This window comes from Pteropus alecto, unplaced genomic scaffold, assembly GCF_000325575.1.
Source record: "Pteropus alecto unplaced genomic scaffold, ASM32557v1 scaffold109, whole genome shotgun sequence".
Taxonomy (NCBI): domain Eukaryota; kingdom Metazoa; phylum Chordata; class Mammalia; order Chiroptera; family Pteropodidae; genus Pteropus; species Pteropus alecto.
The window spans coordinates 9,853,660-9,866,344 of NW_006494608.1; the positions used below are offsets into that span (position 1 = coordinate 9,853,660).

The window sequence follows — 12,685 nt, forward strand, 5'->3', positions numbered from 1 at the left end:
TAGTTTAGGGGCAAAGCAAATATAACCAAATGCTCATTTAAAATTCAGGTTTAATTAAAAACTATCATTTCTCGTAAATGCAGCACATTGACCCTTTTGTGTAGCTAAATCTATTGTTTAGTATAATTGTTTTCTAAATATTTTTTTTTCTTTTAGCTGAAATACATAGCGACAGTATTATCCTACGAGATGACTTTGATTCCTACCACCAACTGGAATTGAATCCAAATATATGGTAAGTTACAGGAATATGCCTCACTTAGGTTTTTTTAACGCCAAAAAACAAACAAACAAACAAAAAAACTGATGCCGATGCTCCCTTGGAGCAGTTAAATAAAATTAAATTGCTCTTTAGCACTAAAGTATCAGTGAGAATTGTACAACTAGGTACCTGGGCTTAATGTAGATTTCATAAAATATTTCTTGACTTAAGAACTGAATCTAGGTGCCTCTCAAAGCCATAGGTGCGGTTACATGTTTTTTTAGTTATGCAAGTTCTTTACCTAGATAACATTAAGTTTTAATGTGTCTAATTATTGCATTTATTCCAGGCAAAAGAAGGAAAGCAGTTTATCTGATATGACAGATGATTTGAGTCATACTTCCAAATAACTTCTAAGTCACTGGGTCACCTCATTATTATACTCCAATCTCTTTTTTAAAGGCTGTTCAGGTACAAATCTGTGAGATTTTTGAGGGCAAAGAAATAATGGACCAAAACTCATTCATTAAAAACTTGTTGAATACATAAATGAATGCATGAATTTGTTGGCAATTGTGGTATTTTTGCTGACTTTGGAGAAATAGGTCTGTTGACCCAGAGCTACACTCAATTTGCACAATTCGAGAGAATATCTGATTGTGGATTTTCTGTAATACTAAATGTTTCTGTATACACAGTTAAGAGTTCAAGATAAAGTAGGATCTGTAATGTAAACTTTCAAGTTGTAAACAAAATCCAAGGACTATTCAAGACTAGAAAGAAATAACCATTTCATCCTCAAATATCAGCATATGATATCAATTTGTCTTTGTTTATTTTTACTCTGCAACAAATATTTAACAATAATTATTTTAGTCATATAGTAAATTATAAAGGGATATAGTTTTTTCTCTCAAGTAGTTTATAGTTTAGAAGAGGAGACACTAATAGCATATTTTTTAAAAGCTTATACTCCAGCATAGAAATCCTTAAGTGTTATTGAGGGTATAGATAACATACTGTTATCCAAAAAAGAGAGAAGACCCTCAGGGAGTTTCTTGGAAAAAGTGGCCCTTGACTTGAGAGTTAAAGATGATATATAGCTATAGAGTATTGGTGCTTAAATACTAGACATGGGAACTTTTTGTGTCTTTTCTAAAAATAAATATAGATTTAGTCAGTACAAATATATTTAAAAAGTCAGACTAGACAGAATCATAGTCTCGTAATTTATCTGCCATTTAAGAAACAATTTATCAACAAAATTTCACTTCCCTATGAATATCACCTAAATATAAATTATTTGAAATAAATTGAAAATCTTTATTAGGTAAAGGCAAAAACAACAACAACAACAATAAAAACTTTTAAGCACTGCTTTTACTCAGAAAAAATTCTCTACTTCTCCGGACATTTGGCTTTTTTGTATTCCATTAATATAAATTTTAGCAGATGATTTGTATCTTTCAAGGCAAGTTCATTTCTGTGAAGCCAATTCATTTTCTTCAGTGAGTTTTCTTGACAAATACAAAATGTGACTTTTATGTGGTTTAAATTCTGTTGTTTTTTAAATCAATAAAACGTGATTGATTTTGCTTCACCCATTTTCATGACTGATCATGACTTTCTTGACCGAAGTTATGGATTTTATGTCCCTTTTATTTAAGCTATGGTTTCTCTTACTTAAAACAAAAACAAAAACAAAAAAACCTTTTGTTAACTTTAAAAAACAATATACTTTTGTCTTATATCAAATAGGCTTCAGAGTAATTTTACTTTATCCCTTATTGCCCATCATCTCTTTCATCTAGCCTCTTTAAGGTTTAAAAAAACAAACAATGAAACTCTCATCATTTGAAAGATGACTGTTGAACAAAAGGTGGCAGGGGTTCTGAGGTCAGGGCTAGGCACTTGCAAGCTGGGTATCTTGAAAAAATCAAAAAGCTACTTCACCTCTCTGAGCCCCATTGTCTTATTAGTAAAAGTGAGACTAACACTGCCCTTACAACATTGTTGTAAAGTTTGATAAGCCTGAAAAGGCCTGGACCATGCCTAGTGTATTGGAGGTGCTCATTACAAGTTAGTTTCCTCCTTCCCTCCCCGCCTTATTCTCTCTCTCCTTCCCTAACTTCTTCTCTTTCCTTCCTGCCCTCTCTTTCTTTCTTTTTCTCCCCCACCTTTTCCTTTCTCTCCATTTCATTCCTCTCTCTCTTCCCTTCTTCCCTCCCTCCCTTCTTTCCTTTCTTTCTCCTGTGGTGTACCTGCACATTGGTTTCCTTGTCTCCTTTAAGCCCAGATATGAACAAAAATCATTATTATTAAAATAATCTTTAGCCAGTTTATTTAAATGAGTCCCCAAGTCTTCTCTCATTGCATTTGGATGAAAAACAGACATCAAAGTCACTATATCTGTATTATATAATATATGGAATGTAATGAAAATATATTATGACAGATCATAGAGAAGGGAAAAAAGAGAGTATTGGAAGCCTTAAACCCCTTAAAAACAAACATAAACTCCCTAAAGTCAGAAACCAGCACCCAGTAAAATCAGATATCTCAGGAAATATTTCTAATGAAGTAACAAAGCCAACTTTGTTTTGTAACTTCATAGACAGTTTTCACTCTCCTGAAATCTCTATTTGCTTATTGATGTGTGAGTTTTGTCCCTTATGATGCTGTCTTTGATTCTCTTTATCCTCACTGGATTGGAAACCACTGGGCAACTTTGTGACGATGTGGGAAGGAGAATCCTTGCCACCAGTGAGGTAACTGTGCTGCTGCCACACACCACCAGATAGAAGCAAAGTGCCTGGTGTGCTGCTTTGGGCAAAATCCCTGTGACTAAATTCATCACCAAATCATTTTCCACAAGATAACAATGTGCTACTTTTATGAGCATGCTTTTATCCATAGGGTTCAAAAAGCGTCGTATACATTGTTTAATTTGTAATTTTTAAGGACAAATGAAAACATAAATTAAGAAACTAAAGTCATGTCTGTGCAAGGATGGAGAGGTAGATCAGTTTAAAAATTAATCAGTCATAATATTTGCTTCCCTTAACTTTATCTAATGAAATCAACTTTCCTTTCATTTTATTTCATGTAATTCTTGATATCCAGGTTTCTTATCTTATGTACAAATGACCGTACATAAAAATAAGGAACACAAAATGATAGTACTATTATTATGAATGAACATAACAGCCAAATTACAATTCCAAATATGTGACAGAAGTTGGAATAGAACCAAGAAATTTTTACATCAACTCAATATTGAATGTACTATCTATTTAGTTTAAATATTAGATTTTATTTAAAAATTATTCAGTGTACTTGTTGAAAGCCTAAGAATATAAGAAAATAATAAAAGTAACCCTTCCTCCCACTCTATACCATGTTCCCTTCCTCTAGAGGCAGCAACTGTTAACAGTTTCTGCCATCTTTCCAAAATTGTTTATTCTTACACAGATATAGCAGTTATGAATTCTGTTCACAAACTTGGGTATCAGAGAAATAAAACTTTCTTTGTTCTTTCATAACCCAACTTAACTTCTTTTTATTGTCCCCCTTCTACCAATGATGGAAACTTAATTTCAGTCAATTTTGGCTTGCCTCCTCCAATTTTCCTAAATTTCAGGGAACTTACTAGTGCAAAAGTAGGGTAGGTAGGGATGTACCTCTGGTCCTCCAGTCATCTGTTCCTGTAGACACTGAGTCCTCCCTAGCTCATCGAGTCTTTGGTGACTGGTCCACACTGACAGCTTTCATTCCTGTCCTAACCACTCCCTCAGGACAGTGGCTTTGTTTTGAGTCCTGTTTGAGGGCATGGAAGCTGTTCTGCTACATCCACACAATAGAATACTACTCAGCAATAAAAAGGAATGAATTATTGGTAATTAAAACAACATGGTTGAATCTCAAAAAATATATTGAATGAAATAAGCCAAGTTATTACCATATGGTTCCACTTACATGAAATCTAGAATAGGCAAAATTATCTAAAGTAATAGAAATTAAATAAGTGGTTGTTTCAGAAATGGAAGATTGATTACCAAGGGGCATGAGGAACTCTGGGGTGATAAACATTTTATATATCTTGACAGGGCATAGGTTACATAGATGTGTGCATTTGTCAAAACATGAAATCTATGTATTACACTGTGTGCAAATTTACTCAGTAAAAAATTTCAACAATAATAAAAACAATCAGAAAAAATAAGAAATGAGACAATTGTGATCCATAACTTGGAGTTACAAAGAGTACAGAGAGAGTTAAAGGAACTAAAAAGTAAATTAATTCTCAAAAATGATTTAAGTTTTCTTAAGAAGTGTCTTTACCCTCCAAGCAATTACAAAGATGAGGAAGAATATTTGTTTTGCTTAACAGATTATTTCTTTAATGCTTGTTTTCTAAAGACCACAGAAGGCATCCAGAATTATAATGTCAGTAGGCTCTGATATTCTAGTGGGAAACATGGCACTGTTAGAAAACAAACGTGATGATAAATGGCAACTAGATGACAACAGATGTTTCCCCTCTAGCACAATAACAACGTAGAGATCAGGGAAGAACAGGAGTCACCTCTCAGAAGAAGCTCTTGGATGAGTAAGTCGTGATGCCAACAAGGATATGAGACATCAAAAAAAAAAAAAAGACACAAATTAAGTTGTTTCAGATTCTGTGGTACATGAAAACCTCTGTCAATCGGTTTATTATAGAAAGCCCCACAATCTACAGCTAAGGAAGCTAAAGCCATGGCTGGCATTCCATAGGATTGCTTGAATCAAGAAAAGACTAGAACACTTCCATTTATATATATATATAAAAGATCAAGGAAATAGAGGTTATAGACTTAGCTGCATCTGGTATTTTCTTGAAAATACTAATTTATTGGAGCAATTTCTGAAATGTAACAAAAAATTAGTTACTTGGCTTATTAAAGTTGATTTTTCTGACAAAAATAATTAAACAAAGAATATAAAAAGACTGAGACTTTAGGATGGGGGGTTGAGTTATTCTAGCTGGAGTTTTATTCAGTGATTAGTAGCCTAGCCCATAAGAGAAAAGAAGTCAAGCAAGCAATAAAACTACTTCATCATTCTTTAGTGTCATAGTGCCCCTGTAAATAACAAAAACAGAAAGGACTCTGTTTACTAGCCAAGTGTGAGAATCCCAGGTAAATGCAGTTTCCAGGTAATCAGAAAAAAAGTAAGACCGATGAACAATGTCACTGGGAAAGAAACTAGATAAAAGTACATCCACTTTGCTCAATATCCAGCAGGCCCATGGGCAGTAAGCCTGCAAGACTGCTGAGTGACAGGGAGCACTAACCATGGACATGAAAGGCCCCATACCACTGCTGAAGGATTTCCAAGAGATTTTTTTTTTTTTTTTGGTAATGATGATTACTTAGAAGACATATGACCTAAAAAGCTTTCCTGATGGAAACATGTATCATAAACCTTATGTTTTTTTCAAGAGGAGGTAACTAAGGGAGATTGTGAATAATGAGAAAAATCAGGCAAAATAAATATTTTCTCTGATGACGTACCTTTGCTAGAACCTCTGATATATCAGTGTATTTGGGGGTTGTGGAATTATGATTTGGTTTATAGGGTTTTATGGTCTAATATTTCAGTCTCATATGCATCTTTCTCTGCTTTTTCTCTCATTTCCTCCCTCTCGACTTCTTCACGTCTTTCCAACGGTGATCTCACATTCTCTCTTCTCTTTTGTTAATAGTTTTACTCTCTAATTACAGAACTCTCCTATAACCTTCTTTTCTTGCTTCCTCCTCCCGCTTCCTCTCCTTTTCTTGCCATAATGTAATTTCTCTGGGGAAAAGCTTTATCTGCAATAGAAATGTTAACCTGGAGGGTCCCATGAATAAAATGAGGTGTGAATCTGGAAGCATATTATTTCTTTCTTTAATCTCTGTTGTAGATGGCAGAAACAAGAGCTCACTCAGTGGAATTAAATGTCAAGTACATTTGAAACAAGTGAGAAAATACTTCTTCAAGCAGCATGTAGTAGAATTCACCATAGTAGGAGGTCAGAATATTGCATGCAGTGGTAGCATATTAGAAGGGTTATTTTTAACCCAAATCATAGTTGTCATTGTACCTGTTAACAAAGGAGAGATCAAATTTTAAAGCTCCCTAGTGAAATAAGAAGAGTTTTCTTACCTTCTTCAGTAAGAAGTAATGAGAAAGAATGAGCTATAAATGGAGTTCGTCATTTTCACCTTTAAAGCATGTGTTAGCTCCTTAGAAATAAGTCATGACATCGTTGAAGGTGATATTCTCAGTCTCATAGAGTGAAATTTTCTTGCCATTTTTTCTAAAAACTTTCCACATTTACAAAGAAAATTGGATTTTTTTGGAGATATTTTTTTTTTAAGCTTGATCTTTCACAAGTAAATAGTCATGTCCTCTTTATTATACAACCTTGTTTCTTTATTTAAATATGGTCGAAAGTGGAGTGTTCTGGTTGTTAAAGTTTGAATGGAAGGCATAAGGAGCTCTGGTGTCTCCAGAAGTCAGCTGAGTGCCCTGCTACCAAATGGCCCACAGGGTCTCATTTACTTTGGTGGATTCACCAGTCCCAGATCTGGCCTGGCCTTGTAAGCTCACATATCAGATTTTGTCAGTACATGCAGTGTAAGCTATACCTGGGGGAAGAGACATGTTGCTTTGGGTCAGAAAATTACAAGAGATTTTTCCGTTCTTTTTCTTTAATTTTGTAGTAATTTTTATAATCAGAAATAATATTAAAATTATTTTAATATCTCCATTCAGAAGTGCTGGTGAATAGACACTTCTGGCTTATAGAATGCCAGACTGCTTCTTTTGGAGCTGAGTCCCAGACACTGATTCCTTCGGAGGCAATAAATTATGGACAGATAATACATTGTCCTCAGTCATAGGGACAAACGGCATGCATTTCAAATGAGAATTTGATGGTAACTGATTGTCAGTGAGTTTCCAGGTGATTAACTTGTTTCAGCAGAGTGCCTGATGAAAGGCTGAGTGACTTCACTCTAATCTAAAAAGAAGAATGAGCCATGTAATTAGACTGCTCTTGAAAAAATATTTCAATTATTTATTTATTGTTATCGGGATGATGTCACCATCAACCATTCATAAATCTCTAGTTGTGAGAAGGAGCCCAATTTTCTCATCCATCCTCCTCTTTCCTGCATCCTGAAAGTCTTATGTGCATCACTGCAGTACATGGGGACCCCGGACTCCAGGAAATTTCACTTTAGCTTCCTTTGTGCCTCGCGAAGAGGTGCTTTGACATGTTTTCCAGCCTAATAATTTAAAAATCAAGATTAAAAACATAATTATACTTTCAGAAGTGTACGCTCTACAGCATAAATACACATCATATATATTTCTTTATCCTAGACAGAAACAAAGATAGAAAATTGACACCCAAATAACAACTTTTACATTGCCAAGGAGCTTGTCATAGTGAAAACCACAACCTTGGTTTAAAGCATTCTTTTCATTTATGCTTATAGTTTGACCCTAGTTGTGTTGGTCAACAAGTACCTGTCTTTATATTTACTAATTCTTTTATGTTTTTGTTAGTGAAAAAATGATAGTGTATATATAAAAGAGTTACCTGAGGTTATACATAAGCTAAGGAATATTGAATTTAATTATGTACTCCAGCCCAGTGAATTCATTCTTAACTTTTTCTATGAAGTCCATGACATTTTTCTTATTTTTGTTCATTTTCAGTAGCAAAACAAAATCCTCCTATTCTATAAAGGATAAAAAGAAATTTTAAGTAAAACCATTGTAGCTTTTCAAAATAAACTCTGACAGTAAAAATGATGACATTTTTAAAAATGCACATTGTTTTTATAGAATTAGCATTCTTTTCCCTTACTGGCTGGAGTGGCAAGTAATTGGAAAGGGAGCCAGGGAACCTGAATTCTAGTCCTATTTCATCATTTATAAAATGAGAGGCAATGAGACTCGGTGATATTTCAGGTGCCCTCTAACTCGAACGTGCAATGATCTGTGAACTCTAGTAATAGATAAGCTTTATGTGGAACCTGAGCATGTGATAAATAGGTTCAACAAGGGTTTAATAAATTCAGGCTTTGCATGGTCTTTGGGGATAGCAAGCATTTTCCTTAAAATGTCTTTTAATCATACTGTTCATGGCAGAATATATTTTGAGGTGGATGATTTGTATGATGTGCCATGGTATTTGTCACATTCTTATCTTCATTTTTCATGCTGGGAAAAAGAAAAAGAGGGAGAAAACTTTTTTTTTAGAATAATATATTTTTTAGATAGAAAGAAGTATTACTTTTCCCACTAAGCAGAGTAGCAATTTATTTCTAATCCTTAGTCTGGGAGGTCACATTTTAAAAAAAAAAAAATTGAAAATGAAAAATCTGTGTAACTGGGATTATTTAAAACTTCCTTCTTTCCACCAATCTCTGAAGAATATGTTATCTAACTTTACAAAGTCATCATTTTCCTGAGAAAATTCAATTGTGAGGCCACAGTTTAAATGTTAGGAACAATCAGCATTTTTTTTCTCTGAGCCTGAAAAAAATTGGACCTCTCATCGTTCAGCAAAGTGAACCCCAGTTCTTAGGAACTTGTAGAATGTTTCCATAAGGCAAGAGTAGAATTTCAGACTACTAATATTCTTCAGGGAGCACCCATTGGGGTTAAGTACCTAATTCTATTCAACCAAGTTAAATCGTTAGACTTAGAGGCATTCTGAGAAACAGGAGGATGAGAGTTTTAAGAGCACTTACTTAGGTATTGTTTAAAATTCTGGGATGAGCCAAGAATTTATTTACATTGTAGGTTTTTAAAACTCACCTTGTCTTTCTGACATGGATCACTATTTTCTTCTGGAAAAACATGACTGCTAATTGTCCTTTGTATTGTCTGGTTTCCATCAAGATCATTGTGTTCATCATGAAATTGTGATTTCTCTTTTCCTCTTGATAATGGCATTCATGTGTCTAGTTGTACAATGCTTAACTTTAATAATAGAAAAAATATTAAGATGGGGTAAAAGGGGTCAAACAGATGGTGATAGAAAGAACTCTAACTATGGGCAGTGAACATACAATGCAATGTAAATGTGACTTACTGTTGAGTTGTATACTTAACTGACTAGATTTTATTAACCAATGTCACCATAATAAATAAAAATTAATATAAATAAATAAATAAGAAGAAGATCATGTTATAGATTCAATATTAAGACAGTCACCTTGATGGGCAGCACAGCTTGTTAAGAAAATGAATAGAAATTAAACTACTGCCAATAATCATGGCAAAGTTGGTGGAGATAGGCTCAGATTGATGCACACTGAAGGGTCACAATAATAGAGCTTTTCAGAAACTAGACTAAGGACAACATGATTATTTCCCAGTGATCCATTCTTGAACTGCTTCTTTTCTCACTTTGTATATCCTCTCTTTTCCCTCAACCCCCAATAATATGCACTCCTGTGATTTCAGCCATATCCTAAATTGTCATGTCAGTGCCAATTTCCTTTCTCTGAAGTTTGGATACGTATAATCATTGTCAGCTGGTCATCTCCAGTTGTCAGCATGTCATACCCACTTGTCACCATAACCAGAGAGCAGTCAGTTTCCAAGCCTGTAATTCTCTAGAGTTATGCTGTGCAGTATGGAAGCCACTTGTCAAATATGGCTGTTGAGCCCTTGAAATGTAGCTGGTTGGAATAGAGATATGCTATAAGTGTAAAATACTCCCCATAATCTGGAGACTCAGTGTGAAAAGAGAATGTAAACTATATCATTAATCATTTTATATTAATTACATGTTAAAATGTAATTTGAATATATTGTTAAATATCTTTTTAAAATTGATTTTACCTCTTCCTTTTAATTTGTTAAAGTAGCCACAGCAAGTTGAAAATTACATATGTGGCCCACATTACATTTCCATTGAATAGCAATACACTAGAGTGTGGCCACTTTTCTACATCTTTACCTTATTTCAGGCACCATTATGTCTTTGTCGTGTTACATCAATGGTCCTGTCTTTTCTACTTCCGATCCATCGTTTGCTAGACTAATTTCCTGAAAGTTGGATTTGTATCATGACTTTGAAAACAGAATAGTAGGAGTATGAATCTCAGTTCTTTAACTTACAAACTGTAACCTTAGATAATCATATAATATCTCTAAATTTTAGTTTTAACATCTTTTAAGGGTTTTAAAAAATAGAGAGAGGGGGTTTTACATAAATGAATTGAGGCATTGTTTGTAGAGCTCCTAGTATAGTACCTATTACTTGGTTAAGTGCTGTGTGAAGCCTTTCATGTACCGGTTACCACTTTCCAGTTCCACCCTTTGCCATTCTTCTCTGCGTACCAGTATGGTTCCAGCCATATTACCTCACCAAAGTAGCATTCTACTGCGTGTCATAATCTCTGCATTCTTTGTGCACTATCACAGCCTCACTTTTCTTCTTGCTTGGGTAACTCCTATTTCTCATTCAGGACCTCCTTTAGGAGCTTTCCCTAGCTTTCTCAGTCCGAGTTAGGTACCATCACAACCAGTGTGCTCCTGTTATAAGGAATGAGGAGCTATGGCAAATGTGATGGTTGTTGATTAGCAAGCCCTGGGACCAAACTGCAACTCTATCAACCTCACAGCCGTGTGACTTGAGCAAATGCTTAGCTTCTCTGAAGCTCAGTTTTTTTATTAGTGAAACGAGGACACTGATAACTGTCTTACATAGAGGTCAAGAGCTTCTAATTGGCTTTGGAGTATTTGGCACATAATGGAATATAATAAATAGCTATCATTGATTTGGATGCTACATTGCAATTCTGTTCTTGTTTCTCTGCCTTTCCTCTGGAGTATAAACTCCTGTAAGAAAATGACACTGGTTTATTGGCCTTTGTACCACTAAAGCTCACCATAGTGCCTGTAGGTCTTCAACACGAGTTTGTTAATTACAAGAAGAATTAATGAATAACAAATAAATAAATATTGGCAGCTAAGAGTGGGTTGATTTGACCACCCAGAGAGGTATGGGCATTCAGATTTAAATTATAATAAATTATGTTGACAAACCAGTCAGACTGTGAGAAATTCAAACAAAAGACATTTAAAAGACCTTGTCAGGAAGCTGATGGATTTGTTCTATCAAACCTTGGTTAACCCATTGTACCTCCAAGTAGCAGCAACACAGTGAGTAATTCTAAACACTGTTAATTCTAAATCTTTAAGTTCAACAGGGTACCAATGCCTTTATAAATTTTATTTTAAGTTTCTGGAGCTATAAAGCACAATGAAGAAGAAAAAGGTCTAGAGGGGTGTTGAGCCAAATGGGGAGAAGGCCTGTATCTGTTTGCTTTTATCTTGTGTTTATTGGTTTTTTAACTCCTGTTATTCCACAAAATAGAAGTGGTTCTCCAAACACCTCAAACATCTGCTGTCTAGTCATTGGTTTCCTAATGTCACACTGTGGGCCACCTATGTTGGAATCACTTTTAAAATCTATACAAATATCTAGGCCGAACCAGAATCCTATTTAATCAAAACTGTAAGAGAAGGAGAAGAGAGGAAACATGGCGGAGTGAGAGACATCCTCACATCTCTCCCCCTGAAACAACAATAAGCTGAGCATCTAAAACTCAACAGAAAACACCCAAACTGCACACCAGCACGTCTGAACGTGGGATCTGCACATAAGAGCTACCACAGGTCAGAACCCAGGTGTTGGGCAGTGGAGTCGGAGAAATAAAGAAACTGCCTCTCCCAGCCCCCAGAGCTCCCTGCAGGAAGATAGGGAGGGGAGAAGGTGCTTCAACTTCCCTGATCAGCCTGCCTGGAAGTGCCGGAACTTCTAGCAGCTGGCACCAGGGCCTAGTCATCAGAGCAGAAAGCAGAGAAGTGGGGCGGGACCACAGAGAAACAACAGTTGATTTTTTCCAGCCCTGGTTGAAAAACCGAGGCTGAGCCACAGCCCCCAACTCCCAACCCAGAGGGCCCCTCCCCATATTCCCTCCGAGACCAATCATGGCAGAGCCCCAGGGGAATCTGAGCAAACGCTACCAAAACTGTCACTAACACTGACAGGGACCGAAACTGAGAGTAGAAAGTTTGATTAAATATCTACAAGAAAATAAGACATTTAAGCTTTATATAAAGCAGGGATCCAAGAGGCTTAGATGCCACCTACTGGAAACCAAAAGAAAAGTGCCTTCTTTGCAGCTGGCTAAAGAAAATTCTTTATATAATAAGTCTTCTTTCTGGAAAAACAACAGAATACACTTCCATTAATGCCCAGGCGGAGAAATAGTCCATTAAACACAACGAACAACCAAGGTGACAAGGCATCTCGGAAAGAAAGAGAAAAATATCTAGAAAATAAGCTTACAGACATAGAAATATGCGGCTTAAATGACAGAGAATTCAGGATGGTACTTCTGAAGAACTTCAGTGAACAAGCAA

The 12,685-nt window shown here is 35.4% G+C and overlaps 1 protein-coding gene across 2 annotated transcripts in view; it reads left to right on the forward strand.

The window, feature by feature from the left end:
- The window catches only part of RELN (reelin), a 457,821-nt gene that overhangs the window by 215,117 nt on the left and 230,019 nt on the right, over positions 1 to 12,685 (forward strand). For both annotated transcript variants that reach the window (XM_006925407.2, XM_025041934.1), the window contains exon 6: positions 157 to 235. In XM_006925407.2, coding sequence (XP_006925469.1) covers positions 157 to 235 — 79 coding nt within the window. The remainder of the gene's footprint in view (positions 1 to 156; positions 236 to 12,685) is intronic.